This window comes from Aotus nancymaae, unplaced genomic scaffold (genome assembly GCF_030222135.1).
Source record: "Aotus nancymaae isolate 86718 unplaced genomic scaffold, 86718_ANA_hifiasm-v0.15.2.pri h1tg000033l, whole genome shotgun sequence".
Classification (NCBI taxonomy): domain Eukaryota; kingdom Metazoa; phylum Chordata; class Mammalia; order Primates; family Aotidae; genus Aotus; species Aotus nancymaae.
In genome coordinates this window covers 17,193,840-17,221,764 of record NW_026988447.1, presented here as the reverse complement: position 1 = coordinate 17,221,764, position 27,925 = coordinate 17,193,840, and the positions used below count along the sequence as shown (strand labels likewise).

The 27,925-nt window shown below is 36.5% G+C and overlaps 1 protein-coding gene across 3 annotated transcripts in view; it reads right to left on the bottom strand.

Annotated features, from left to right (window-relative positions):
• Nucleotides 1-27,925, bottom strand: part of LRBA (LPS responsive beige-like anchor protein) — a 742,045-nt gene that overhangs the window by 56,356 nt on the left and 657,764 nt on the right. For all 3 annotated transcript variants that reach the window (XM_064383828.1, XM_064383829.1, XM_064383830.1), the window contains exons 48-49: nucleotides 26,781-26,948; nucleotides 4,162-4,251 (exon numbers count right to left, since the gene is read on the bottom strand). In XM_064383828.1, coding sequence (XP_064239898.1) covers nucleotides 4,162-4,251; nucleotides 26,781-26,948 — 258 coding nt within the window. The remainder of the gene's footprint in view (nucleotides 1-4,161; nucleotides 4,252-26,780; nucleotides 26,949-27,925) is intronic.

Here is a 27,925-nt window from a genome sequence, read left to right as displayed (position 1 = left end):
TGTCATTAGTCGGAATTTTGGGGGATTGAAGTAGAATACATTAACAGAAACACTTTATAATTTATAAATTTTATGAGCTCCCTTTCCCTCCCCACTGCCATGAAAAACTAAAAGAATGATTTGATTGAGAATCTACATAGGCAAAGTGCTGGGGATTGCATTAAATCATCAAAAGTTGTGTTGAGTTAGCAGGAAGATTTTGACAACTATAAAGAGATAATGAAAACAAATACATTTATAAACAATAGTTAGACTACATGCATATATTATTACAGTAGAGAAATAACTTATGAATGTAATATACAAACTTAATTATAAAGATGTTAGAAAGCAATGCATAATTAAATGTATTTGTAAAAACAATATACTTATATAGTGTACCAAATCATAAACACTGCCTATTGTAATGCAAATGCAAGTGCTTTCTGCTGTAGCTAGGAATAAAGAGAAATACCTAGGTGCTCCTCTTCCCTGTTGGTTAAAAAACAAACAAAACTAAAGCTCAAGACTGTTTTGATTTCTCCTTTGAAAAACAGAGAGTAATTGAAAATGTTAAATGAATCACTGTCTGTTCTAATAACCAGCAACCAAATAAATCTTGAAGACTACTAAGGATTTGGAACATTCTTACAACCCATATGTCATAATCCAAGACATATATAACACTGCTCTGATTTATTGGCTTTATTTATACTTTGGGGTAGTATGCTATCATACAGTAATTGCACTGTACATTTTCAGCAATTCTCTCCTACCATGTCTGTTTTCTAATAGCTGATTAGTATCATTCAGAATTGGAACACTTTGATGAAATGCTTCTGGCTGCTTTCCTTCTGCTATATTTCAAAACGCCAGGTATATGTAAATGTGGAGGCACATATATTTAACACATATTTATTCAGAACTGGTAATAAAAAATTAAATACATTTGCATTTTTATTATCAGTCCTTTTAAAAAAGTTATTAAGAGTACTTAGAAAAACATATTGCACTAAGAATTCCTATTTGCACTCTTTGCATAAAGGTGTAAATAAAGGCAACTAATAAGCTACCCAGACACCCTTCTGAGCAAGTGGCTAAAAGCCAATCAATATTATGAGTTAATCCTCCCTGGATGCTCATTCAATTAAAGGTGTCAGTAATGCCTCATCTGATGTGGCCTCAATTAAATCCAACTATCTGATGGTGTGAAAACACAGGGGGATACAGCAACAGCGGCAAAACCAGACAAATAGGCAGCCTTCGTGTGCCTGCTAATTACTACACCTGGTGTATATTATGGCTCATGCACTTAACGCAGCACGAGGTGGCTTTAATTTCTGCTATATTCGTGTGTGTGTGTGTGTGTGTGTATGTGTGTGTGTGTGTGTGGTGGGGTGCATTGATGGGTAATGGGGAAGCTCATCTGAATGTTACTAAAAACAATTAATAAACATGTGGCTTTTGATTTTTAAAACCCTAGTATCAGTAAGTTTTTATCATACAAAGAACCTTTTTATACAGTTTTTAAGGAATTCTGTGAAAAATTAGGTAAAAATGAAAAACAAGGAGCAACATGAAACAAAATATCCATAAGCTAATTTTAAAGAAGCCCTGGGAAAAGGAAATGAACATCATTTCCAAGTACCAAGTCTTATTTTTCAATGATACAGTTTTTAAAGAATATTTACTAAAGTCAGTTTATAAACTCAGAGAAAATCAGAGTACAACATAATCATAAAGTCTCACTGAAAGGAAGTACATACATATTTCAGAGCTTAACAGCTTATACTATAAATATAATTAGGCTCAAATTGAATAGTTCCAATGTTTATGCCCTTAAAAAACATGAAAAAAAATCTCTAATGTGTAGGAAGAATTTCTTGTTTATGCAATGACTCTGGTGGGCTAACCCTAAGCCACACAGCAAGGACAAGCCACGTTCCACAGCAAGCTGCAGACACCATGTCCAGAACTGTCCACTGCATTCGTACAACTATCTGTCCCTCCAGTCTGCTCCTGCACAACCCATCCTGACTAGAGCTCCTGATACAGGCAAGTAGCAGGAAACTCTTGGGCATTCTATCATATCCTTGGCTAAAGAGTATGAATGAGAAGCACTAGAAATAAGAAAAGCCACCCCGCCCTACTGCGCTACTCTGCAGTGATGGCAGCAGCTGCAGATGAGCAGAGCAACTGGTAAAATAGGGATAAAAGAAGCAAAGCCTCTTTTAATCCTGGGCACCTCTGTGAGCCAAGGCTGAGGTACAAGTAGGAAACTGCTAGCTAGATTTCATCAGTTTTCCCAGATTCAGTGTATGTTTGTTGACAATTCTGGTTTCTTTTTAAAATGCCTTTTTCCCCCCCCATGCACACATGCACAAAGCGAAAAACACAATTTGTGCAAGTCTGAAGAGGAGTTCAGGTATTCAATTTAGAGGATAAAGGTAATGGAAAAGACGGCCTCCCATCCTTATATGAGCATGAGCATTCTCAGCCTTCTCACCCTCAAGATAGCAAAGCTGCTCTGCTTCTGTGAGTCAATAAGCCTCTGCCATGGAGGAAGGCTGGGCAGTGACCCCGGCAGAAAGTCAATGGAGCAGGGGAGGTGCTTCCATTTGCCAGCACCAATGCAGCCTGAGTCTCAATGGCAAGCTATTACTAAAGGTAATTCCAAACGCAAACATAAATCATTCTTACCATTTTATGGCACTATCTTCCATTGTTCTTGCTAAATGTTCGCTCTTTGTGTAGTCTTCTGCCCACACTAAAGTCACTCTTTATTTTCATCTAAATCTGATTTTACTGATTTAAAAAACATGTAGGGGAAAGAGTGATGCAAACAATTTTTAAAATGTGTATAGTTTATGATGGCCAATTCATATTCCTGGAGAAAGAAGGAGAAAAAAAAATCCTGGAAGAAGAAAGAAAATGGCAAAGAGCACAGAGGCTAAAAAAGACACAGAGAAGAAGGTGATGGGAGAAGAGAAAGGAAAAAAAGAAGGAAAAAAGAGCCAGAGGCAGCAGGGCCTCCTCTCTATTTCTTACTCTCTCCACTGCTACTCTTTCCTTCCCAGTATTTATCAAAATTCTGCCATCTCTACGCAACAAAATGGAATTTGACTTTATATAATTATTCATTATATTTGTAGGAACAGACTTTATAGACTCTATTCTTAATTTAAAACAGCAATAAGCAACTTCTTTTTATGAGGCACAATTAAAAAATAATATCTATAGTCTGTTCCTTAAGAATTATGTTAATCATGCAATTCCATTTGTTAGTGTCCTATTTTTTTTTTCTCATTCAAGAATTTTCCCCTGAAATTTTGGGAACTATAGAGGTAGAATGGCCACATTATTTTGTAGTTCAATTCTATTTCCCTACCCATGATTCTGGGCTGACTTTTGACTTGCTTTGACCAATAAAATGTGACATAAATGATATGTAAGTTCAAAAGCAAACCTCAAGAAGTCTGGCCATTTCTGTCTTCATTCTTGTGGAACTACTCCCACTATGAGTGGCCTGGTCTAGCTTCCTTGAGGATAAAAGATCATGTGGAAAGAGAAGCCCGGCTACATCAGCACACCCCATTGCAGTGTGTGAGCGAGCCAAGGTGAAAAGAGCAGGCAAGATTTTCATCTAACCCTCAGAATCATGAGAAATAAAATACTGTTTTCAGTCACTAAGTTTCGGGTGGTTTGTTATACCAAACCATCATTCTCTCCCCACTGTGGTCCCTGACCTTCAGTAACAATATCTTATGTATTAGAATTTGTTTTAAAATTTCCAAAGTGAAAAATATATTGGAATGTAAAGAATAAACACAATAGCAAAACTAATCTAGAAACTCAGAGGATCAAACCAGAAAAGTCATCAACCCTATGTCTGGAGTCTTTTATCCTACAGTGAGGATTCATGACAATTATGGACCTTTTAATTCTGTAACACAAGACACGAACTGATGACATACAAGAGTACTGAAGCAACATTTACCTTTTCAAAGACTCCAGGAGACAACGCAATAACGTCTGCTGGTTGTTAGCAGGTTAACAAATATTGCATAAGAAGAACATGCCCACATGTGGTGGAGAAACTCAAGCACAATGAAAGACTGTTATGAATATCAAGCATGATCTGAAGGAGAGGCAAGAAATAAGGAGACTAAAAATAGCACTTACCACTTGCATGGCAGAACCTCTGGGAGGATGGGGCTCTATAAGTAGCTGAGAAGGCGTCTGTCCAAAACTTCGGATTTGAGCTTCAACAGCCTGAAAAAGGCAGGGGCAAGTCTGAGGGTTAAGAGGTGCTAATTACAGGCAATAGAGCCCCAACTATCACCTGAAAATATCACTCCATACTCTGGCTTGCTTTATGTTGAAAATCAACCTGTGTTTTCACAGTGGGGCTAAGCACCTGGCAAGGGCATTGAGGGTGAGGTCATTGTTTAGAACTGTGGAAGCTGTTCTTATAAAACTCTACAAAACTTTCTCATCTTGCTTAGTGATATGAAACAGAAACCAGCTATTACAATCAGAAGAAATTGTCCTTTTTGGCTTCATCTCTGTTTCTTGCATTTAGTTTTCCTGCTTGCATCATCCCTGATGATGAAAAGCTAATCTTTTACAGGTATAGAGAAAACCTATTGCTTCTTTGATTCTAGGTCCCATTTCATCCTGGGGAGTAAAAAGGAGGAAAAAAGAAACATAGCACCTGCGAAAGTGGCTTGATGCTATATTAATTTTGCCATAGGAAGAGCATTATTGTTGATAGTCTCTTTGAAGTTAGGTAACTAAATAACAAAGTAAAAACCATATGTTGCATCTAAGCATGAGACGGTTAAACCAGGGACTAACTAAACATAGGGAACATGTGTATGTGTGCTCTTTTTGAAAGAGGCGTGCTTTTGCAAGGCATTCACCTACTGCGGCTCTTGGAGCACACACAGCACACAGATGCCCATTTCCCAGTCACAACCACCATCATGGGAAACTACTAAATGCCAGGTGCTATCACAATCTGTAAGCATTTTGTTTACTTGCTTATAGCTATTTCTTCCCAGTAAAATACAAGAGCCATGAAAGCAGGACCTTATGTATCTTCTTCACTGTTAGATCCCTAAATTGGCTGAATGAATAAATGCTACATGACTAGAAAAGGAAGCAAAGATTTATAAAGACTACTTCAACACTCTCACAACAGTTAGTATTTTTAACTCGCAGGCTAAATCCCTCAAATTAATAAGAATAAAAATTGGAGCCAAAAGGAAGTGAGGTGGGGACCAGGATCATTTTCAGAACATCATCTCAAATATTTTTTGATAGAGTGAAATTAATTTATGATTAAACATCAAGGACAATCTTGAGAAAAAAAATCACAAAGTGGCAACCTGAAGGCTAAAGGTAGTCACAAAGGAGGAGGCAGCAGCACTACTATTTTATAATTTATGAACTTACGGACTTAGTTTATGAATGAGAGCTTTAAGTCTTTTCAAAGAACAGCTGGTAAGGATGGGCATGGTGGCTCACACCTGTAATCCCAAACCAAGAAAAGAGGATCGCTTGAGGCCAAGAGTTCAAGAACAGCCTACACAGTAAGACCCTGTCTCTACAAAAAGTAAAGAAAACTGGGCCAGGAGTGGTGGCTGATGCCTGTAAATCCCAGCAATTTGGGAGGCCAAGGCGGGTGGATCATTTGAGGTCAGGAATTCAAAACCAGCCTGTCCAACATGGCGAAACCCCGTCTCTACTGAAAATACAAAATTAGCCGGGCATGGTGGTGCATGCCTGTAATCCCAGCTACTTGGGAGGCTGAGGCAGGAGAACCATTTGAACCCAGGAGGCAGAGGTTATAGTAAGCCAAGATCGTGCCACTGCACTCCAGCCTGGGCAACAAGAGCAAAACTCCATCTCAAAAAGAAAAAAAAGAAAAACAAAAGAAAAGAAAAAGTAAAGAAAAGGCTGGGTGTGCCTGTAGTTCCAGATACTTAGGAGGCTGAAGTAGGAGAATAGCTTGAGGCCAGGAGTTTGAAACTGCAGTGAGCTATCACTGCACCACTGCACTCTAGTCTGGGCAGGAGTGTAGCCTGAACAAGAGCGCACAGACCTGCCTCCTAGACAGTTGCCTTCTGTGGCTCCTGCCCAGCCACCCACATGCCTCCCTGATTAAAAGGGGAGGAAAGGTGGCAAAGAACTTATTGCTTCAGCACTTGGCCTACCATGTCAGATGGCTCAGAGCGCAAATCCTGACTCTGACACTTATCTGCTATTTGACTTTGGGCAATTAGCTTATCTCTGTTTCCCATCTATAAAACAGAGATAATAACAATACTAGTTCATAGAATTGTTTGGAAAATGAAATAAGATAACGCATATAAAGTGCTTAGCACAGTACCTAGCATATACAAAGCACGAAATAAAATGCTATACTGTGTCATTATCTGGTGTGGGAGTTGGTGTGTTCCCTACTTAACACAGCTAAAATAAGGAAGAAATACTTCAGGAGTTTATGTAGGAAGAGAATGAGAAATATATATTTAAGAAAACTGAAATCTGGCTTAGGATTTCAAAATATACCACAGGGCTAAGAGCCTAGAGACAGAGAGATTTCTTTGGAGGTTCTGAGAGCAGTCTAAAACATGAGGAATTATACACCTAGATCCTTATGGAAGCTATGGTAATAGTAAGAAAGAGATGATTAGGTGAACCAGCTAAGGAAAAATCAACAGATCTTAGGGACTGATGACTTTGAGCAATGAAGAAAATACAAAACTAATTCCTTTTCTTAAGAAAAAACCCAAAAAACAAAAAACTTGCATGTTTCAGAAAACAATAAAGCAACGAGCAGAAATAGGAGTATGGGAGTTTCTGTTAAGGAAAACCACTTTGGCAGGAGAAAGACAGTAAATTTTATGTCAGACACATGGAATCCAAAGTGATAGTGATAACCATTTACCTAGGTCAATATGTCCAATGTGTGAAAGAAAGCCTAAGACTGGCTCTGAGGTAAGAAAAGAGAGGTATTGATTTTGGTGTCATTCATACAAAAGAGAAATTTAAGCTAATTTTTTTTATCTTTCTCTCTTGCTGTATATGTATGTTTTTAAGCAGCAGAAATAACCTTTATTTTGAAATGAAATATTACATGAAACCTCAATACATGGAGACAGGGTTATTCAACTTTACAGGGTGAAATCATCCCTAACAAGCTTCCTCAGCAGCCTCTGAGACAATTCTGAGCATTTTTTAGGGCTCTGGAGCACAGTTTGAAACTACACTTGTTAAACCCTAGGATGAAAACACATGAGACCCAGACACAAAAGCACCTAGAGCTGAACCTCAAGAAGTATTTAAATTTAGGGCAAAAATGAGAAAGTAATGAAGAAGACAGAGAGAGGGCAGTCAGAGGGTGGGCAGGAGGAAGAGCAGCATAGGATGATGAAGAAGTAATGAAGGAGACACAGAGAGGGCAATCGGAGGGTGGGGGGAGGATGAGCAACATAGGGTGATATGGAAGCCATAGGATGAGTTTTGAAGGGAGAATAGGCAATAACGCGAGAGAAGCTGGGAATGATGACATTATAGCATATAAATCTTTATTACAGATATAAATTTAATATAACATGCCTTAATATTACATAAAGTGTTTTGCACTTAACAATGTTTTGAGATGAAAGGTTATGGATGAGACAACTTTTGAAAATACCAGTCTCCTCTTTTTTTTTTTTTTTTGAGACGGAGTCTCGCTCTTGTTGCCCAGGCTGGAGTGCAATGGCGCGATCTCGGCTCACCGCAACCTCCGCCTCCTGGGTTCAGGCAATTCTCCTGCCTCAGCCTCCTGAGTAGCTGGGATTACAGGCACGCGCCACCGTGCCCAGCTAATTTTTTTGTATTAGTAGAGACGGGGTTTCACAATGTTGACCAGGATGGTCTCGATCTCTCGACCTCGTGATCCACCCGCCTCGGCCTCCCAAAGTGCTGGGATTACAGGCTTGAGCCACCGCGCCCGGCCTAGTCTCCTCTTTTTAACACTTTAGTCTGAAAATTTTAATACAATTGGTGCATTACTGAAAACTGAGGAAACGGCTTTTTCAAGTCACATAATGTAGTGGTATGATTATTCTATCTCAATGACAAAATAAAAGCTATACTACCTCACACAGGTTAAATAATAATTTTCTTTCCAAGTCTTGAAAGCATCTAAGAAGGCTGTGAAATCTCAGACACAAATGCTTTACTTCTTGACTAACCTTTAAGTTCTTGATACTAAAAATGCAACAGAAAGGACTTTTTCAAGTGTGAAAATTATAGAGTAAGACTGTAAGGTAATGATTATGATCTCAAAACTTTATAGTCACACTTTATATCATCAACACATAATTCCAGATTCTCCTCCTTGTTTTTAAAATTCATTTGCCACTTTTCATTCATCTTAATCTCTGAAGCAATTTGCAGAGATTCTCCCTTCTGTGGCTTCAAAGCTTCATGCTTAGACTGGCTCTGTAGTCTACTCCTTGAATCTCTCTTTTGCTGACTTGTCATCCATAAATGAATTTATTGCTGTAAGTTCTCTTTCAGTACTATGATTTTCTCAACTTAAGCTTGCTTTCTTGGAAATTTTTTCTACTGGGCTTCAAACTCTACCTCCATCTGAAAGGTTTCCAACCCTATGACCAGAGGTTGCCCACTCCCATGAAGTCTGCCCTGGCTATCTTGCGTATGTCTTCGCAGATCTAAAATCTTAAAATACTATTTTTTATTTTAGCATTCCTCAGTCAAGGATTAGATACTACTTCTAATTTTTTTTAACCTCAGAATATTGTCAACATTTTAAAAATTTTACCTGTTTTACATATAAAGTCACTAAGCCCAATCACTTAAAAGTTTATCACACTCCACTCCTTTCTGAATCCAGGCCCCTTATAATTTCAAGTATCAAGTATTATAATAGTCTCTTCGCTGGTTTTCCCCCTCTATTCAGTTTCTGCCTTCAGTATATCCTGCAGAACCGAGTTTTCCCAAACTCACCTTTATGCAAAATTTCTCTGATCAAATGTCAAGTGATTCCAGTACTTAAAAGATAAAAACTAATGCCAGGCATTGCAGGTTTTCCCGCCTCTCTAACTCGTATTCTCTCATTCAATCTATTACCTTCTACCAGTGTTCCTTTTCAGTCAAGCTGGTTTTCTTCCACAAATATAAGCCATCTCTGCCTTACATTTTCTACCATGCCACTGCTCCTCCTAGAATGGTCACTCTTATCTTCAGTTTTCTAAGTTCTACCCATCTCTAGAAAACCTTGCTTGAGTTCTACCAAGTTTCCCTAATCTTGTTAAATAGTTAAACCTATTCGTACTGCTCTTTACAGTATACACTTGATTCAGAATTCCCTGTAATGTTATTTATCTCTGTCACTACAACTATAATAGAAGGCAGCAGTTCCCAAACTTTTTGGCACGAGGGACTGGTTTCATGGAAGACAATTTTTCTATTGTCCTGGTTGGGAGAGTGAATATGATTTTGGGATGAAACTGTTTCACCTGAGATGACCAAGCATTAGATTCTCACAAGGAGCGTGCAACCTAGATCCCTCGCATACGCAGTTCACAATAGGGTTTGTGCTCCTATGAGAATCTAATGCTGTGGCTGATCTGACAGGATGCGGAGCTCAGGCGGATTTAATGCTCACCCACCACTCACCTCCTGCTGTGCAGCCTGGTTCCTAACAGGCTGTGGCTTGGCAGTTGGGGATCCCTGCTCTAAGGGTCTGAATACCATACATGTGCAACAGGTAGAACAGTACCTTGCCCATAGTATTTACACAACAAAAATTTTGCTGAGTGCCTGTTACATAGCAAGCTAGCCAAGAACCCTTATGACTCATCTGTGGTTGGACTGGGGACAAAAGCAAGCTTGAGAGATGAGCACACTTCCTGATGAGGGCAAACTGAGGTTGCAGGGGAGGATGCGGAGTGTTAACTAAAGGCTGGTATTTGCTATTACAAAGAAACCAAATGAGTTTCTCAGGGAAGCTCCAAAAGATGTCACTAAAGGCAGTAATTCTCATTTCTTCAGCTCCAGCATACTTGAGTATATGACAACACTCCATTGTCTCACTATAACAGTGATTCTTAAGGTCAAGTGAAAAATCCTGGGGTAATATGTATGATTTGAAAAAGTCCCTGAAGTGATTATGTTTATTGCCTTATCTTCACTTTTCTATTCAGCACTCTGTATAGCACAGTAGAAAATGTAAAGGCATAAATGAGGTGTGAAATCACAGGAAACATACAAGCATCCTTAAACCCTGTAAGGTTCAGAAAGGTGGGTTGGTAATAGGGTAGCTTAACAAACATTACCAAATACCTCAACTCTTTATAATGAACTCTCCTTCATCTTAGAGAGTTTTGGTCCTAGGCAATCACGTTTTAGAAATTTAGTTATGTAAAATTTTTTATTATAGGATAATGAATCCACACATATCCATTAGCCACCTTCAATAATTATTAAGACATTTGGCTTTAGGTTATATTAAAGTGGGGTCAGTCTAGACAATGTCCTAGATAGATTCACTGAAAACTAAGAGAGTGTTTCTGCCTTTAAGTAATTTTTTTAACCTCTACTGCAAGACTGTACTGAGAATAAAAATATCTCACAATGACCAAAAATATAAGCATAAGCTGGCAGCCTTCATACTTCTCCCACAGGGCTTAATATACTTAGACTTGCAAGGAGATGTTCAATCCTTAAGTTGCATATTTAATTATATGACTCAAATCCTCCCATTCCAAATCCTTATCCTGGGTAGCACCACAGCATAGGATTAAGTGTGCAGACACTAGAATCAGACAGCCTCAGTTCAAATCTTAGCACTACTACATATTAGCTCAGTGATTTTGGGCAAGGTATTTAAACTTCTGTGCTTTAATTTCCTCATCTAAAAATCGTGATAATAACTTTCAATATTTTATTGGGTTGTTGTAAGGATTAAATGAGATAATATAAAACACTTAGAACAGTTCATGACACATACTAAGCTATGAGTAAATGTGTGATATTATTACAGCATATATATTAAAGACTTAACACGGTGCCTGGCTAGGGTTAAGTAAGCACTCAATAAATGTTACCAACTACTCATCATTAACATTAATAGTAATCTAGCCCTAAACACTGTCCCGTTCACCACTCTGTAATGTGACATGTAATCAGCATCATATTGCCTTTAAACCCTTGTATATATTTTCTATTCCCTTTCTATGTGTGGTTTTTTTCCTCCTCTTTCCTGAAGACTTAACTCATGCATCTCTGGCCTCTGGGAGATCTTTCTTGACCTCACGCAGACTGCTGCTGTCCCTTCCTTTTTGCTCTTGGAGCAACATGCAAAAACTTTTACTGCCTATTTATCTAATATTCTATTTATTGGTTTAATTTTCCAACTTATTGATTAGACTGTAAGTTTCTTTAAGATTAGAGACTATCTAATATTTCTGTGCTTCTTCAGGTTGGCACATAGTAGGTACTCAGTAAATATTTACTGAATGAATGTCCATGCAAATCAACTTAATTTAGGAGAGATGCAGCTAGGAAATGCATTACTACCACAATCACAGAGCAGCCTAGTATTGAATAAAATATTCTATTAAACAATTCTAAAAAAAAGTTTGCTTTAGCCAGGCACGGTGGCTCACGCCTGTAATCCTAACACTTTGGGAGGCGAAGGAGGGTGGATCACTTGAGGTCGTGAGTTCAAGACCAGCCTGGCCAACATGGAGAAACCCTATCTCTACTAAAATTACAAAATTAGCCAGGTGTAGTGGCACATGCCTGTAATCCCAGCTACTCAGGGGGCTGAGGCAGGAGAATCACTTGAACCCAGGAGGCGGAGGTTGTGGTGAGCCAAGATCACACCACTGCATTCTGGTCTGGGCAACAAGAGCAAAACTCTCTCTCAGAAAAAAAAAAAAAAGTTTGCTTTATTATTTAACATTCTTATTCATCAATTCCCAATTATTTCTGCAAATAGCCATTACTACTTTCTATAATAAAACCTGCATTCAGCAGGCAGCATTCCAGATGTTGAGATATATAGTAATAAAAAAAGACTATGGAAATACTTCAAGACATTCCACTAAAACCACATATTTATATTTTATAAACAGCATCTCAAATATTACCTAGAGAATTAATGGATTTTCAAATGGAAATATTATGAAGAGATTTTCAACAAGCTGTGCATTCTATTGTTTTTGTATGTGCCAACTATTGCATACTTGCCTGATTTTGTAGCTATATATAGAAAAAGGGACTATATATAGAGAAAGAATATACATACACATACTAGACAGAACGAAAGGAAGAAAGAAACAAGAAATGAAAGTAAAGGAAAGTAAACTTGGCTTAGTGACAATATAGTATTTGGCTTCAACTAAACAAAGATTATTTTAGTCTCTCTGAACTAGGCTTTTTAATCTAACTGAGGAAATAGGTTAACTCAGTACAGCACTTAGTAACCAACAATAAATGTAAAATTTTATTTAAGATGGAGGGTGGGGAAGAAATAACTTAAACATATGGACACAATTAATATTCATGCTATGCTGTTTTTCTTTTAAGTACACAACTCTAAAACTGTGTTTTATCACCTAAATATTTACATCTGAAAGCACTATAAATTGGAATAGGGAAATAAGAGATGAAATAATTTATTAAGAAAAGATATTTCATTTGTTAATATATTAAAACTTTCTCACATTACCAAAATTAAATTCAAGAAAGCTGTTGTAAGATTCTAATCTACCTCTTCATCAAGAAATGTTTAAGAATTCCAACAAGACTTCATAAATTAAATTCTTTTCAATGTTTAAAAAGTCACACTAAGACCATCCAGTGATGTCTACTGTGGCATACCATTACTTGTGCCAGTTTTCTTCTTTCCCTTCAGATATTTGAACATAAACTGTAGAACACTTGCTGGATATTTGACAGGTTTCTATTCAAAGCTTACTGTCTAGCTGACTAGCTGCAGTATCCTTTGGAGCTACAGTTCAACTTTAGCTTTGATACCAGTAAGTTTAAAAAGCATATTAATCAAATGACTACTTAATCATGATGTGGTTATGTTTATATTTAACTCCTAAAGGACAAAAATCCTGATAATATTATAACTGCTAAGGCCAAAAGAGGACCAATAGCAAATAAATATATTTGGTAAAAATGGAATGAAAATCCCAAAAGAGAAAATTAGAGATGTTTGGATAACATCTCTAACTGGTTTAAAAGAAAGAAAGACAAAACATCATTTAGAAACATTTAGAAACCAGACTCCCTCTTAACCTTAAGAAAGAAATACAAAGTTATTAACACTTTTTAGTTGTCAGAGCAATAAATTCACAAAATTAAAAAGTAGTATAATGAACCTAACTCAAATTATTTTAAGAGTCTTCTAAGATTAAAATATAAATATTTTAAATGCCCTAGAAATAAAATACAGAATTCAAACTTTATAAAGCATAAACATAAAAGATAAATAGTTTTTTAGGAAAAATGCAATGGACACACTAGGATATGGAATATTTAAAACTCGAGCAGATAAATGTTCAAAATATACAGCAGAGAATATGTTCAATGAAATTTGCAAAATAATCTATTAATACATAGAAGAGTAAATGAAATTCAACAGAAGTGATTCTATACAAATTTGGACTTGAAAGACAACATTTTTAGTTTTGAGAACATAGACATAAAGACAGATATCTAAGAATTTAGACAAAAGCCAACTTTGTATGTTGTTAAATAAAGATTGAGCTATTGATTCCACTTCTATGATTTTTTTTTTTTTTTAACATTGTTTCACTCTGTTGCCCAGGCTAGAGTGCAGTGGCATGATCTTGGCTCCCTGAAACCTCCGTCTCCCAGGTTAAAGTAATTCTCCTGCCTCAGCCTCTTTGGTAGCTGAGATTACAGGTGTGCACTACCACACCCAGCTAATTTTTGTATTTTTAGCAAAGATGGGGTTTTGCTATGTTGTCCAGGCTGGTCTCAAACTCCTTACCCTCATGTGATCTGCCCGCCTTGGCCTGCCAAAGTGCTGGGATTACAAGAATGAGCCATCATGCCCAGTCCAACTTCTATGAATTTTCGTAAGGAAAGAATCAGATGAAGACAAAAAAGATTTAGGTACAAGATAGTTATTATAGTACTCTTTATAGCAGTAAAAATTGGAAGAAAAAAACTACTTAAACTCTGATAACGGAATACTATGCAGCCATTAAAATGAGTTGAATATACCTGACATAGAAACTAGTTCATAATACACTGAAGAAAAAAAAATTTCTAATTACCAAAGTATATAGAGTATGACCATATTTAAGCAAAAAAATATGTGTATATGTATAGACATACATATATACACACATTACGTATATATATACTTACATGTGTATGTGCACATTATGCATATAGTATATATACACACACATATGTATATATACATATACACACACGTGTATATATATACATTATATATGTGTGTGTGTATATATACACATTATGTGTGTGTATATATATAACACATATATTTACATGTGTTATGTGCATACATAAATACATATGCATGAATACTTGCACGCAATATCTGGAGGGGTATATTCTAAACTATTATTAGCTAATTTCTCTGATGGAGGAAGGATGAAAAGATTGGCAGAATAAAAATTTATACTTTCCTCATTTTTATATCAATTGATATCTGACATAAATAGGTATTACATTTGAAATAAGCATCATAACAAAACAATTTTCATTTTGAAAAAATCTAAAACCAAGACAATTTTTTTTAAAAAAAAAGGTCTACAAATATTTGGTATAACATTATAACGTTGTTTTGTTTTGTTTAAGACAGGATTTCACTGTTGCCCAGGCTGGAGTGCAGTGATATGATCTTGGCTCACTGCAACCTCCACTTCCCAAGTGCAAGCGATCCTCTCACCTCAGTCTTCTGAGTAGCTGGGAGCCACAGATGCCCAACACCATGCCTGGCTAATTTTTGTATTTTTGTAGAAATGGTGTTTTGCCATGTTGTCCAGGTTGGTGCTGAACTCCTGAGCTCAAATTATCTGCCCACCATGGCCTCCCAAAGTGCTGGGATTACAAGCATAAGCCACCATGCCTGGCCAAGCCACCATGCCTGGTCTTTGTGAGGTTTAATTTATCCATTAATATAATAGCAAGAAATATATACATATATATATTTTAACTTTTATTTCAGGTTCAGAGGTACATGTGAAGGTGTATTACACAGGTAAACTTGTGTCCTGGGAGTTTGTGGTACAGATTATTTCATCACCTAGGTATTAAGCCCAGTACCCAATAGTTATCTTTTCTGCTCCTCTCCCAAGAAATATTTTTTTTAATCATCTAAGAACAACTCCAGTTGATAAACTGGTCAAAAATTTAAATCTATAAACCTTGCTATAAAATTAATTTTGTTAATATTGAGTTTACTTTTTAACTTATCTCTGATTCCTAGGATCCCTTATTTTAGCAATATTTTGCCATCATTTAGTATTAATCAAATATAAACTTATTTAAGTAAATAATGTTTTCCTTCAAAAAGCACTCAGAATGCATCAGGTAACTGGAAACAAATACATATCATGATGGAATGGGGTACATAAAGAACAAAGAGCAGCTTGCTAAATAAAGCAAAACATATTTAAAAATAATAATGCAAAGAGAAGGGGGAAAAGGAAAATTAGGGAGGCAAAGGATTATTTTTACCAGCATTCTACCTAAATAATATTATTATGGAAGTTACTAACGTAAAATATGATATAATTATAATTTGTGAAAATGTAATAAGTTTTCCATTAGTGCTTATAACTGAGCCCATACTTCCCAGGCACATTAAACTGAGTCCCAACCCAGCCTCACTACAATCTGCAGTTCTTGTAGCTGTCCATCTACTACAACATAATCCCAGCTGCCAATCTGAAAGAAACCAGCTAGTCAGAGCAGACACAACCAACAGAAACAAATGTCACTCAATAATGTTCAGCGGCACTGTGTTCATGGATAATTTCAAACAGTATCTCTGTCTAGAACATTGATGTGCTCATTCAAAACACCTCCATCTCTGGCTACTGGAAATGAGTAGATAAAGCAGCCTGCCTAGAAAAATAAGTGGAATGTCTTCAAAGAGGTTGCCAATGCTAGGAAACAAATGTTGAGAAAACACAGTAAAGTTCTTAAAGGGAAAAAAACACCAACAACATCCAGAGAGTTAATTTTTACATTCAGAAGGTTAAATTATTTCTCAAAACCTGACAAATATGTTTAAACTATGTCATGAAAAGCAGCAGTCATTGGTTATTCATTTGCTAAGAGTGACCTAGATGAAGTAAAGATGGTACCTGAAAGGAAACAGGGGTTCATGACAGAAGTCATCAGAATAACAGAATGGCTCAGAATTTCGTAGGTAGTTAATAGGGAAAAAAATGATAAAAATATTAATATTTTGCTTCATGTCCTTGGGTGTACAATTTAGTTACACCTAACTAGTAAGTCTGCAATAGACATAATAATAAGCAAAATACAAAGATTAGCTTTAATGATAACTTTGATGCTCATTTAATTGAATAAGGGAATTTTTGTCTGATTATTGTGGTTTTGAAGTAAAAGAAAGTCTGGCATAATTTTACGGTATTTTAAATGTAGGTTTTCAATTAAAATCTGACTAATCCTTACCGTTTATTTGGCTTCTCATTGTACAGTTCCTGCTCTGCACTGTGTCAAATACGCCATCTGTGTAACACACTTCTAGCCAGAGATACTTCAGGATTATTTCTATAACACTTTAAATTGTGGTTGCATGAAATCTTAACTTACCGTATTCAATATTCCTAATTTACTATATTGCTACAACCACTGTAATCACGTCCTACTCTTAAATCTCACCACAGTCACAACAAAGATTCTTGCATCACCTGCTTAAAACGGGCTTACAGACCACTCCCCCAACTATTTAACAAATGTTAACAATGCTATAAATACTAATTGTGTTTATGCTTTCTGAAAGATTCACTGCAGCCAGTGTTCTGCAGCAGTGTTGGAGCTGAAATGAGCTGCTGACTCCCACCAACAGAGTGATGGAATTCTAAGCCAAAAATGCTTTTCCTTGGATAAGATATCTGATTTGCTACTGCTGTCATGAAACTGGGGTCATGTAAACTTAAACACTGCTGCTGCTTCTTTTGGAAAACAGACCTCAGAGTGATTACGCATAGCTAAGACAGCATTTGGAAGGATAAATTTGGAAGAGGGAAAACCAACCACTGACACTAAACACAACTTAGGGAACATTTTCAGGTTTTACTTTCATGTTGAGGTCATTTGTATATAATAATTCTTCAAACTGGGCAATATCGCGGCTCTCCCCCTTCCCTATTTATCAATGCAAATAGAGCGGAGTTCCATTTTCAAAAGGAAATTTAAAACTTTAGTTAATTTCTGAACTCACATAAACATAAAACAATGTATTTATGTGAAAAGTAAAGGAGAAAATAAAACTTTCAGAGGAAATGTAGCAAGTATTTATGACAAAGTACAAGATGAAAAAGCACAGATAATATTGTTTATATTAAGGATGTCTGACAGCAACATCTACCTGCAAGTATCTTTCAGCCTTTGAACCCCCACCCCTTCTTCCAACCTCCAGGTGCACCCCAAGGTCTGCCCTGGTGTCCCCTATGCAACAACTGCTCCAGACTCTGCTGTGTCTGCACTTTCCCTTTTATCAACCTACTGTCCAATCTTGTTCACAGACAGCCACATGATTGGAAAGGATTTATTTATTTATTTATTTTAAAAAAGGATTTGTAACCAAATAAATTAGCTCTAATGGTAGAATTTCAGGCATTCAGAAAGGATGATGAGTTCTGTAGCAGAGGCTTTTTTTTCTTTACATACACATCAAACTGCATTAAAGAGGAACTTATAGTTAGACATGAACATGTGACTCTGATATTAGTTAACCAGAGTTAACTAATTTGAGGATGAGAGCTCTCTAGTGTCTCACTTTATACTTTGTGTATTCTTTAACTCTTCAAATAGTTAACATGTACTGCTTTGATAAATACATTTTTAAAGCACTTTGTATAACTAATTATACACACAGACACACACACACACACACACACACACAAAGTAGTGAACCCAGAGATCTAGAATTCATGAATCTTAAACCAAAAGCCTTCTTAAACCAAAAGCTTTTACATAATGACAACAACTACAATTAACAGTGATATATTTAAGATATTTTCCCTAAAAGTAGAAGTGTTGGGTTCCCCCTCAAATATGATGGGAAAATGAAGAAATAAACTCAAACGTTAAAAAGTATGAAAACCTCCCATAGCTCAGTGGATTAAATAACACACATAGAAAATTAAGACATTGGAGGTACTCTGATTTCTGAGATAAAAATTAAGAAATTGTAAATTTCTTCATCCCTGTCAAAGTTACATGAAGAAAATTATGGACAGTCAATATCCTAACAACATTGACTGTTGAGAAAGAATATGACCAAAACCCAGAAAATAATAACAAAAGACCTCTGGAGAGCCAAAAAAAAAAGCCAGTATCTATATCCTCATGTTAACATACATTGTTTTTTCAGATTTTCAAGAAGAGGCTTTTTTTCCCCTTGAAAAGGGAAAAAAGAGTTGTATTTGGCTTTTTCTCCCTGATTTTCAAGAGATATAATTTTTTAAAATATAGAAAGGGGCAAATTAAAGAATTCTATGATCTCATTAACCAAAGATAATGACCATGAACATTTTGGGGTCCATAATTCCAGACTCTTCCTTATGCGTTTCTACTTTATAGTTATTTAACATGATCTGTTATTCACTGTAATACGGCAAAATATACTTCCATGGTAATACATACAGATCTACATAGTAACATCTTTGATGATATACAGTATTCCACTATGTAAATTTACCAATATTTGATTTAACTAGTTCTCTACTGGACATTTATAATGCTCCTTTCTTTTTTTTTTTCATTATGATAATATCGTTTGCCTGTGTCCCCACCCAAATCTCATCTTAAAGTGTAGTTCCCATAATCCCCACTTTGTGGGAGGTAATTGAATCATGGGGGCAGTTTCACCCATACTATTCCTATGATAGTGAATAAGTTCTCATAAGATCTGATGGTTTTATAAGGGGCTCCCCGCTTCGCTCGGCTCTCATTCTTCTCTCTCCTGCCACCTTGTGAAAAAGGACATGTTTGCTACCCGTTTCACCAAGGCTATAAATTTCCTGAGGCCTCCCCAGCCCGGTGGAACTGTGGGTCAATTAAACCTCTTTCCTTTAAAATTACCCAGTCTTGGCTATGTCTTTATAGCAGCATGAGTATAGACTAATACATATGAACAACTATATAACATTTGTTTTCACACTTGGTCAATTATTATTTTTGGTTAGTTGCAAGTAAATAGTGCATGAACATTTTAATAATTGATACAGATTGCTATAATGATTCAGCCTATTTTCATCCTCACTAAATATATGACAATGTCTGTTTTCTCATACTGTCACCATTAGAAATTTTTACTATTTTTAATCTTAGATAATCTAATGGACAAAAATGCTATTGTGTGTTCAATTTAATGTCACTGATTAACAGTGAGGGTAAACTACTTCTCTTACTGGGTCTTATTATTTGCCCAGGCTGTCTCAAACTCCTGGGCTTAAGCAATCCTCCTGCCTTGGCCTCTCTAAGCGTTGGAATTACAGATGTGAGCCACCATGACCAGCTTAAAGGCTTTTCACATGTGACTTGCATTTCATCTTTTGTGAATTTTCTATTCCTGTACTTTGTTATTTGTTGTTGCTTTAGATGTACAGAAACTTGAGTTTTCATGCAGTTTTATACATGAATATATTAATTTCCTTAGGGATTTTTAGTTTTGATATTAGACTTACAAAGGCCTTCCCCTTCATGTAATCAGGAACAGAAATGTCAGTGTGACAGGACACACCAATGAGGAAGACGACAGATGACATGAGATCAGAGAGGTATGCAGGGCCAGATCATGTGAGTCAAGCAGATTTTATTTTATGTTTGATGTGAAACTAAGTAAGGAAGTGACATGGTCTGACTTACAGTTTCAAATACCACTTTGGCAGCTCTGTGGAAAGTGGACTGTAGGTAGGCAGGGATAGAAAAAGGTGACCTGGTCTACTAATGTTAGTCCAGCGGGGAGAGGAAGATGGTGGCTTGAACTAATGATGAACACACATGAATGCTTTCCAAATATGTTTTACAGATATCATCAGCCTAGCTGCTCTTTTGAGACAGAGTCTCCTCTGTTACCCAGGCTGGAATGCAGTGGTGTGATCTCGACTCACTGCAATCTCTGCCTGCTGAATTCAAACAATTCTCGTGCCTCAGCCTCCCAAGAAGCTGGAATTACAGGAGCATACCACCAGGCCTGACTAATTATTTGTATTTTTATTTTTGTAGGGACATGGTTTCACTATATTACCCAGATTAGTCTCAAACTCCTGGCCTCAAGCAGTCCTCCTGCCTCAGCTTCCCAAAGTGCTGGGATTACAGATGTGAGCCACCTTGCCTGGCCTGTCACCAACTTCTTATGCTCTCCCTACCTACCACGTGATTTTTACAAGTCACAGAGCCAAACTGTGCTCTTTCCCACATGCTATACTCTCTGCTTTGAATGTCCTTTCCATTTCTTTTGCTTCATCAACTTAACTCAAATTTCTGAAGGATTATGTTCAGAGAGTTGATATTTTCTTAATCTGGATTAGAAATGCCTCCTTTGTGCTCCCATATTCAGTGAATGTCACATTGCTACATACAGACATATGCATATTTGCGTATTTAAATATATGTATATTTCTTACCTACTAAACTTCATCAGTGAACTATTTCTCACTAAGATACTAACATCTAGATAATGAGCTCTCAACTTCTGGATATTGCAAATAGCATTTATATGAAAATTAATGAATGAATTCTGGATAAGGATATAGAACTGTTCTAGAAACCATGCCTATAAATGCAATTATACTCTAAATATATTAATTTAAGGAAAATACTTATGTTAAATCTTTTAGGAGGGAAAATTATTTTATAAAATATTCAACTCATGTATTTACTTTGTGGATTTGGACTTTAAGACATTTTTTTCTTAGTAAAAAGAGTTATTCTTACTCATATCTGACCCTGAGTTCAAATATTCCAATTTTTATCTTTTTTGAAAATTTCTTCTTTCCTTGGGTTTTATGTTTTTCAAAAATGGGATGAGAAAGACTTAATAAGATTGTGTTTGAAAGAAAAGAAGTGAATGAGCCAAATCAAAATCAGCAGAATAATCAGAAAATGACCAACTTTTATTTATTTGTCCCTTATCTATAAAAGAATATATGTAATATTGAGGAAACAGAAAAGTTTTTTAAAATGTTAAAGGCAGGGACACTGCAGAGAAATAAAGAAGAGTAAACAGATAAAGATAAGAATATTTTCTTAAGCTGGGGGTCACAAGATAGTTTTTGAAAAATTAGCATATTTGCCTGAAAAAGAATTCTTTCTGGTGTGTGATCTATGTAAATGCAGACATAGTTGTATATTGATAACCCAGCTGTTTTCTAAAAATTAAAAACAACATAAAAGTTTAATGTGCTGCAGGCTGTTTCTCTGATTACTCTTCCTTCTTCTTATGGTTAGTATTTTTATCGTTTAGTGCTCTTTTTATAGAGAGATTATTTTTATGATCACTTACTATGCCATATGTATTAACCATTCATTCTAGAATAGAAACCTTCTCAAGAGGAATGACACTTTTCCCAAAATAGTAGGTGATTACATGACTTGTATGTAGACAACTTGCCTCTGTATTACTGTGTGAACATATTTCTAGACTGAATTAAGTGTACAGACGTGAGTAGAAATAAGGAAAAGTATAGCTACAGAACAGAAATTAGTCTAATCTGCTTTTGATACTGGAAAGGTAGAAATCTATCCTTGTACCGTGACTGTGGTTTTGCAGAAATAATGCTTTAATATCAATCAAGCAGATATACAAATGTGCTAATATTAATGATATTAAAGCACCTTAGAGAAACAAAATTCTGAAGAAAAGAGAGGCGTGGCCTGGAGGTTGCGGTGGGGAGTAAATTAGTAGAGGGCTATAGTGAAAGTTTCACAACTGGCATGAGGCCTGTGACAAGACTTGACTTGGAGGTTGTCCCAGCCAGGGAGTTGCAGGCACGTGCTTGGCCGTGGGGAGAGCAGTAGGAGCTAACTCCCTGGTGCCCTTCTATAGCTGAACTCCAATCCCAAAGTTGTAAAAGAAACACTGTTTATGAACACAGAGAGGCAGTCATTAACCATCGTCTCTAACAGTGCTCTACCCTCACGGCACTCTCTATCACCTTACTCACTTCTATTTTCTTTATAGCACTTGATACAACTGAAATTACAGTCTTTAAATTTTATTTTCTGTGTGCCCCATTAGAATGTGAGCTCCAGGAAGGAATGGACTTTGCCTGTCTTGCTCCTCTCCACATTTTCAGCATCCTGAACAAAACGAATATTTATTGAATAAACGAATGAGTAATGAATAAGAATGGGAATAAACTTTCCCAGGTTATCAGTCCCTTCCTGCGTTTCTTATTTACTCAATCCAGCCTAGGTTTACTTTTTATCTTTTCCATAACATCCCTTTAATAGTTTCATGAGCCACCCTTGCACCTTTGATCCTTTTTTATACATTTCACCATACTTCCGAGGCAAACCCCATCTGTGTCTATCTTTCTGTCTCTTTCTCTCTCTCTCCCACACATACACATATGCATATGCGCATGCACAAACACACACACACACACACACACACACACACACACACCCTCTCTGTTCAACTTTTCTACACCTATTCTCCTGATGTTGAAAACAGAAAAACAACATTGAAAGTTATAATTATTGAGCAGCATCCATTAAACATAAATATTATCTCATTGGCACAAGCCCTCATAAAGAGAATCTTGTTGCCTTTCCACCTCATTCATACACATTTACTTATACAAGTCCCCATGCTACCCGTCTACTCTTCAATCTGAGACAAGGTCCTATTGTTACGTCCTGTTCAGTGCTTATCTCTCTCTATGCTCTGGGTTTTGTTCTTCTCCACTTTCACACAGAACTTGACAGTGCATTACATGCTTTCCCTCCTGCATGTCTGACATGCTTCTCTCCTTTTGGATCTTTCCCATTAACACAGAAACACAGTCCAATATTTACTCATTTAAAAAAAAAATTCTCCTTTAGAGTAACTGCTGATGCATTCAAACATTTCTTTTTGTGGTGACAAAAATGCTCTTAAACTGAATTGTGGTGATCCTTGTCCAAATCTGTGAATACTAAAAACTATCATATGCTTTAAATGGGTGAATTGCAACATATGTGAACTATACCTCAATAAAGCTGTTAAAAAATTCTCCCTTAAATTATTTTCTCTATTCACTGTCTTCATCTCGCATTCATAACACAATCCTCTACCTTCTAAGCTATTTCTCTAAGATCACCAAAGACCTCTTTAAAAAATCAGTCAGCACTTTTAGTTCTTACCTGTTCAATCTTCTTTCAGATTCTAAACACACATATTCTAAACCACTTTCAGTGGTTCCCTACTGCCTTATGATGCAGTTAAAATTATTTTTTAAAGATAGGGTCTTACTCTGTTGCCCAGGCTGGAGTGCAATGGCAGGATCATAGCTCAATGCAGCCTGCAACTCCTGGGCTCAAGCAATCCTCTCATCTCAGCTTGGACTATATGCATGTGCCACCATGCCCAGCTAAGTTTTTTATCTTTTTGTAGAGATGAAGTCTTTCTATGTTGCCCAGGCTGGCCTTGAACTACCAGACTCAAGCCATGCTCTTGCCTTAGCTTCCCAAAGTACTGGGATTATAGGTGTGAGCCACCATGCCCTACTGAAAATTATTTTTTATGGCAATTAAGGCTTTTGGCTCCTGTGTGCCTCTCTCTCATCTGCTCATCTTCAGTTCATTCCACATACACCATATTGTCTAGCCATCTATTTTATCTATGTGCAGGAAGGGTATGCAGTTGCCTCTGTGTAGGTAACTTTTGCTCATGACTCTAGCCAATGATCTTATTCATCCTTCACTATGGAGCTCCAGCCTCTCATTCTCTAGAAAACATGCCTAAATTCTGTCAGTTTGGGCTTAGACCTGTCCTATGCTTGTGCATACATACATATATTTATCTTGGTACTGAATTTACCAGACTGTATTATATTTGTTTACTTATACCTATTTTCCCATTAGATAGTGAACTCTAGCTGAGGGATGGTAGGGACTTGCCTTTCAATTCTTTAACCTTATTATATGATTTGGGTTTAGTAAAAGGTTGTTGAAAAAAATGAATAAATTAACGACCTATTCATGTTTTCTGCTTTTTTGCCTCACAATGAACTCAGCATGTATCCACAAGGAAATGATCTCTAATAACTTCTCTAGTGTTAACATTTTATGATTCTTTCTATGATATAATTAGTAGTTCATATTCCTTTTATAGTTGTGTTTTCTAACCCAGGGATTTAACTGTGAGCAATATAAGGGAAAGAACTAACACTTGCTGAGTACTTATGAGGGGAAAGGCACCATGCCAGGTTTACATGCATTATATGTCATCTCATCATCTGTAGAGTGGGCATTATCGTATTGCTTCTATATATAGGAAACAGTCTGTGGAACACAACTAGTAGGCATCAGAACCATGACTCAAATGCATATTTATTTGTTTCTTTGTTTATTCTGTTTTATCACACTCCATTGTACTATAGGATTCAGCACTAGTAAATGGTATGCAAAGCTGCAATAAAAGATTATCCCCTCACCACCTTATTTTTGAGACAGGATCACACTCTGTTGCTCAGGCTGGAGTGCCATGGTGCAATCATGGCTCACTGTAGCCTTGACCTCGTGTGCTGAAGCGATCCTTCCACCTCACACTGCCCCCACCCCCAAGAGCTGGAACTGTAGGTGTGTGCCACAATACCCAGATACTTTTTAAACTTTTTATGGAGATGGGTCCTCACTATGTTGCCTAGGTTGCTCTTGAACTCCTGGACTCAAGTAATCCTGACTTGGCCTCCCAAAATGCTGGGATTACTCATGTAAACCACTGCGCCTGGCCCCATTTATTTTAATGACACTCAGAAAGCTTTGTGAATTAAATGTGCATATTTATTTTAATAGTGCTAAGTAACAAAGCAATATATTCTCATTTTAAGAACATCAAATACCTACCATACTTAGAATATCACAGGCCATGTGTATGTAAGGAATGCAAAATCTAATATAGAATATATATTACATGTATGTCTATATAATGTATAATATAAAAATAAATTAGGGTGTGATGGGTGGAAGACTATCCAGTTAAGGCTTAATTTTCTCATAATTAACTACTTAGGGTTGTGGTGAAGAAAAGGAAGTCAAAGAAACTTAAAGCAAAAGTTTTAATGGTCTTTAGCAAAAGTTGATCATAAAAAAATATAAAATATTATTTGATATGATGGTTCTTCAAAAAGTTAAACATGGAATTATGATATAATCCAGAAATTCCATTTCTGGGTATATATCCAAAAGAATTGAAAGCAGATACTTGAATAGATGATGGTCACATTGTTCCTAATAGCCAAAAGATGGAAACAACCCAAAATGCCCATTGATATATAAATGGATAAACAAAATGTGGTATATACATACAATGGAATATTATTCAGCCTAAAGAGAGAGGAAATTGTGGTACATTCTACAGCATGGATAAATCTTAAAGACATTATGCTAAGTAAAATAAGCTAGACACAAAAAGACAAATATTGTATGATTCCTCTTATATGAGGTATTCAGAGTAGTCAAATTTATAGAGATAAAAAGTAGAATTGTAATTGTACAGGAATGGGGGAGGAAGGAATGAGGAGTTCTTGTTTAATGTATAAAGAGTTTCAGTTTGGGAAGATACAACATTTCTTGAGATGGACGGTGGTGATGGCTGTACAACAATGTGAATGTTCTTGATGACAGTGAACTGTAAACTCAAAAATGGAAAAATGGCCAGGGGCAGTGGCTCATGCCTGTAATCCAAGCACTTTGGGGGGCTGAGGCAAGTGGATCACTTGAGTTCAGGAGTTCCAGACCAGGCTTTTTGGTGAATGCTGCATTTGCCAAAACCATCTTTTAAGTGTTTTACTTGAGAAAATAAATGAAAAGAATAAAACAAGTTCAATAACATCTAACAACAAGTTAGAGGACATAAGAAAGATTTGGACTTCAACTCCCCCATTAACTTCTATGTGGTTATATATGTCCTTAGGTATTATATATAAATATGTGTTTATCACATTTCAATAAATGTATGCTCATAATCATATCTCTTTGATGAATTATTACTATTTTCCTACTATTTTAAATCATGTGAGTAACCTCCAAAGATATATAAAATTATAAATAAGATTATTGATACCTTAACAGGTTCAAATAGAAAGAGCTGTCATTTTATATTGGGTCAAACATTTTGTTGGAAAGAACCTCTGGGTTCAAGTTCCTGCTAGGTCACTAATTGATAGGTTATTCTTTACATCTAGTTTCAGTTTCTTCATCGGTAAAATCAAAGGATGGGGGAGGTGTTATCTAGCTCCTTCTAGTTTAAATATACCTGCCTATAAGTTGCTTTCTCAGTTCAGATAACTTACCTCTCTCAACACAGGATCAGTTATTGAATTCAGATTGACAGCTCCTTCATAGGTCAAGTAATAGAACACATTGAGGGCTCGGACAGCCTCTGGTCCTTGCTGTTTATAGCCAAAAATGAGATCAATCCATTGGTGAAGCTGGCAGGAAACAAATTCACTCTCCAGGGCCTGAAAAAGGGTATAGATAGTATTACTATGCTGAATTCATTTTTAAAAATATAGAGAGACATTTAGAACACGCAGTAAAGTTTAACACTAACTTTACTTTGAACAAAGATTTTTTAAAAACAAAACTTATGGCCAGTTGCAGTGGCTCATGCCTGTAGTCCCAGCACTCTATCACCTGAGGTCAGGAGTTCTCAACCAGCTTGGCCAACATGGTGAAACCCCATCTTTATTAAAAAAGCAAAAATTAGCAAGGTGTTGTGGCACACTCCTGTAATCCCAGCTACTGAGGAGGCTGAGGCAGGAGAATCACTTGAACCCAGGAGGCAGAGGTTGCAGTGAGCCATACCACTGTACTTCAGCCTGGGTGACACAGGTGAAACTCTGTCGAGAAGAGAAGAGAAGAGGAGGAGAAGAGAGGGGAAGGGGAAGGGGAAGGGGAAGGGAAAGGGGAAGGGGAAGGGAAAGGGGAAGAAAGGAAGGGGAAGGGGGGAATAACTTATCTGATGTCCTAGTTTCTACCAGAATCTGTCCTTTGTTTAAATTAGAGGCTTTCTGGCACTTGGCATAATGAATTATAATAATTGCATAAGTTTCAGTATTCTTCTACTGTACTAAGAGCACTGAGGACCAGGACTGGGCCTATCTTGGTCACATTTGTAACTCGGGGGCTGACAAGTACTCAATTTATGCTTCAAAGAAAGAAGGCCATGCAAAGACAAAGGCAAACACTATTTTAGGAAACTAAATGTGAAAATGTTAAAAATTTACTATCCATTTGAAATATTTAATTTTTCTAGAATTAAAATATTTTGTAGTCTACTTCAACATCTATAACCAAATTATTTAGTTATTTTGATTGAATGTTTATGCTAACAAATTAGATCTTGTGGGGATACTTATGATTACTGAATTATTATTCTAGGTATGAATAGCAAACCTGAACAAATATTTGATGCTATTAACATAATAGTGCCCAA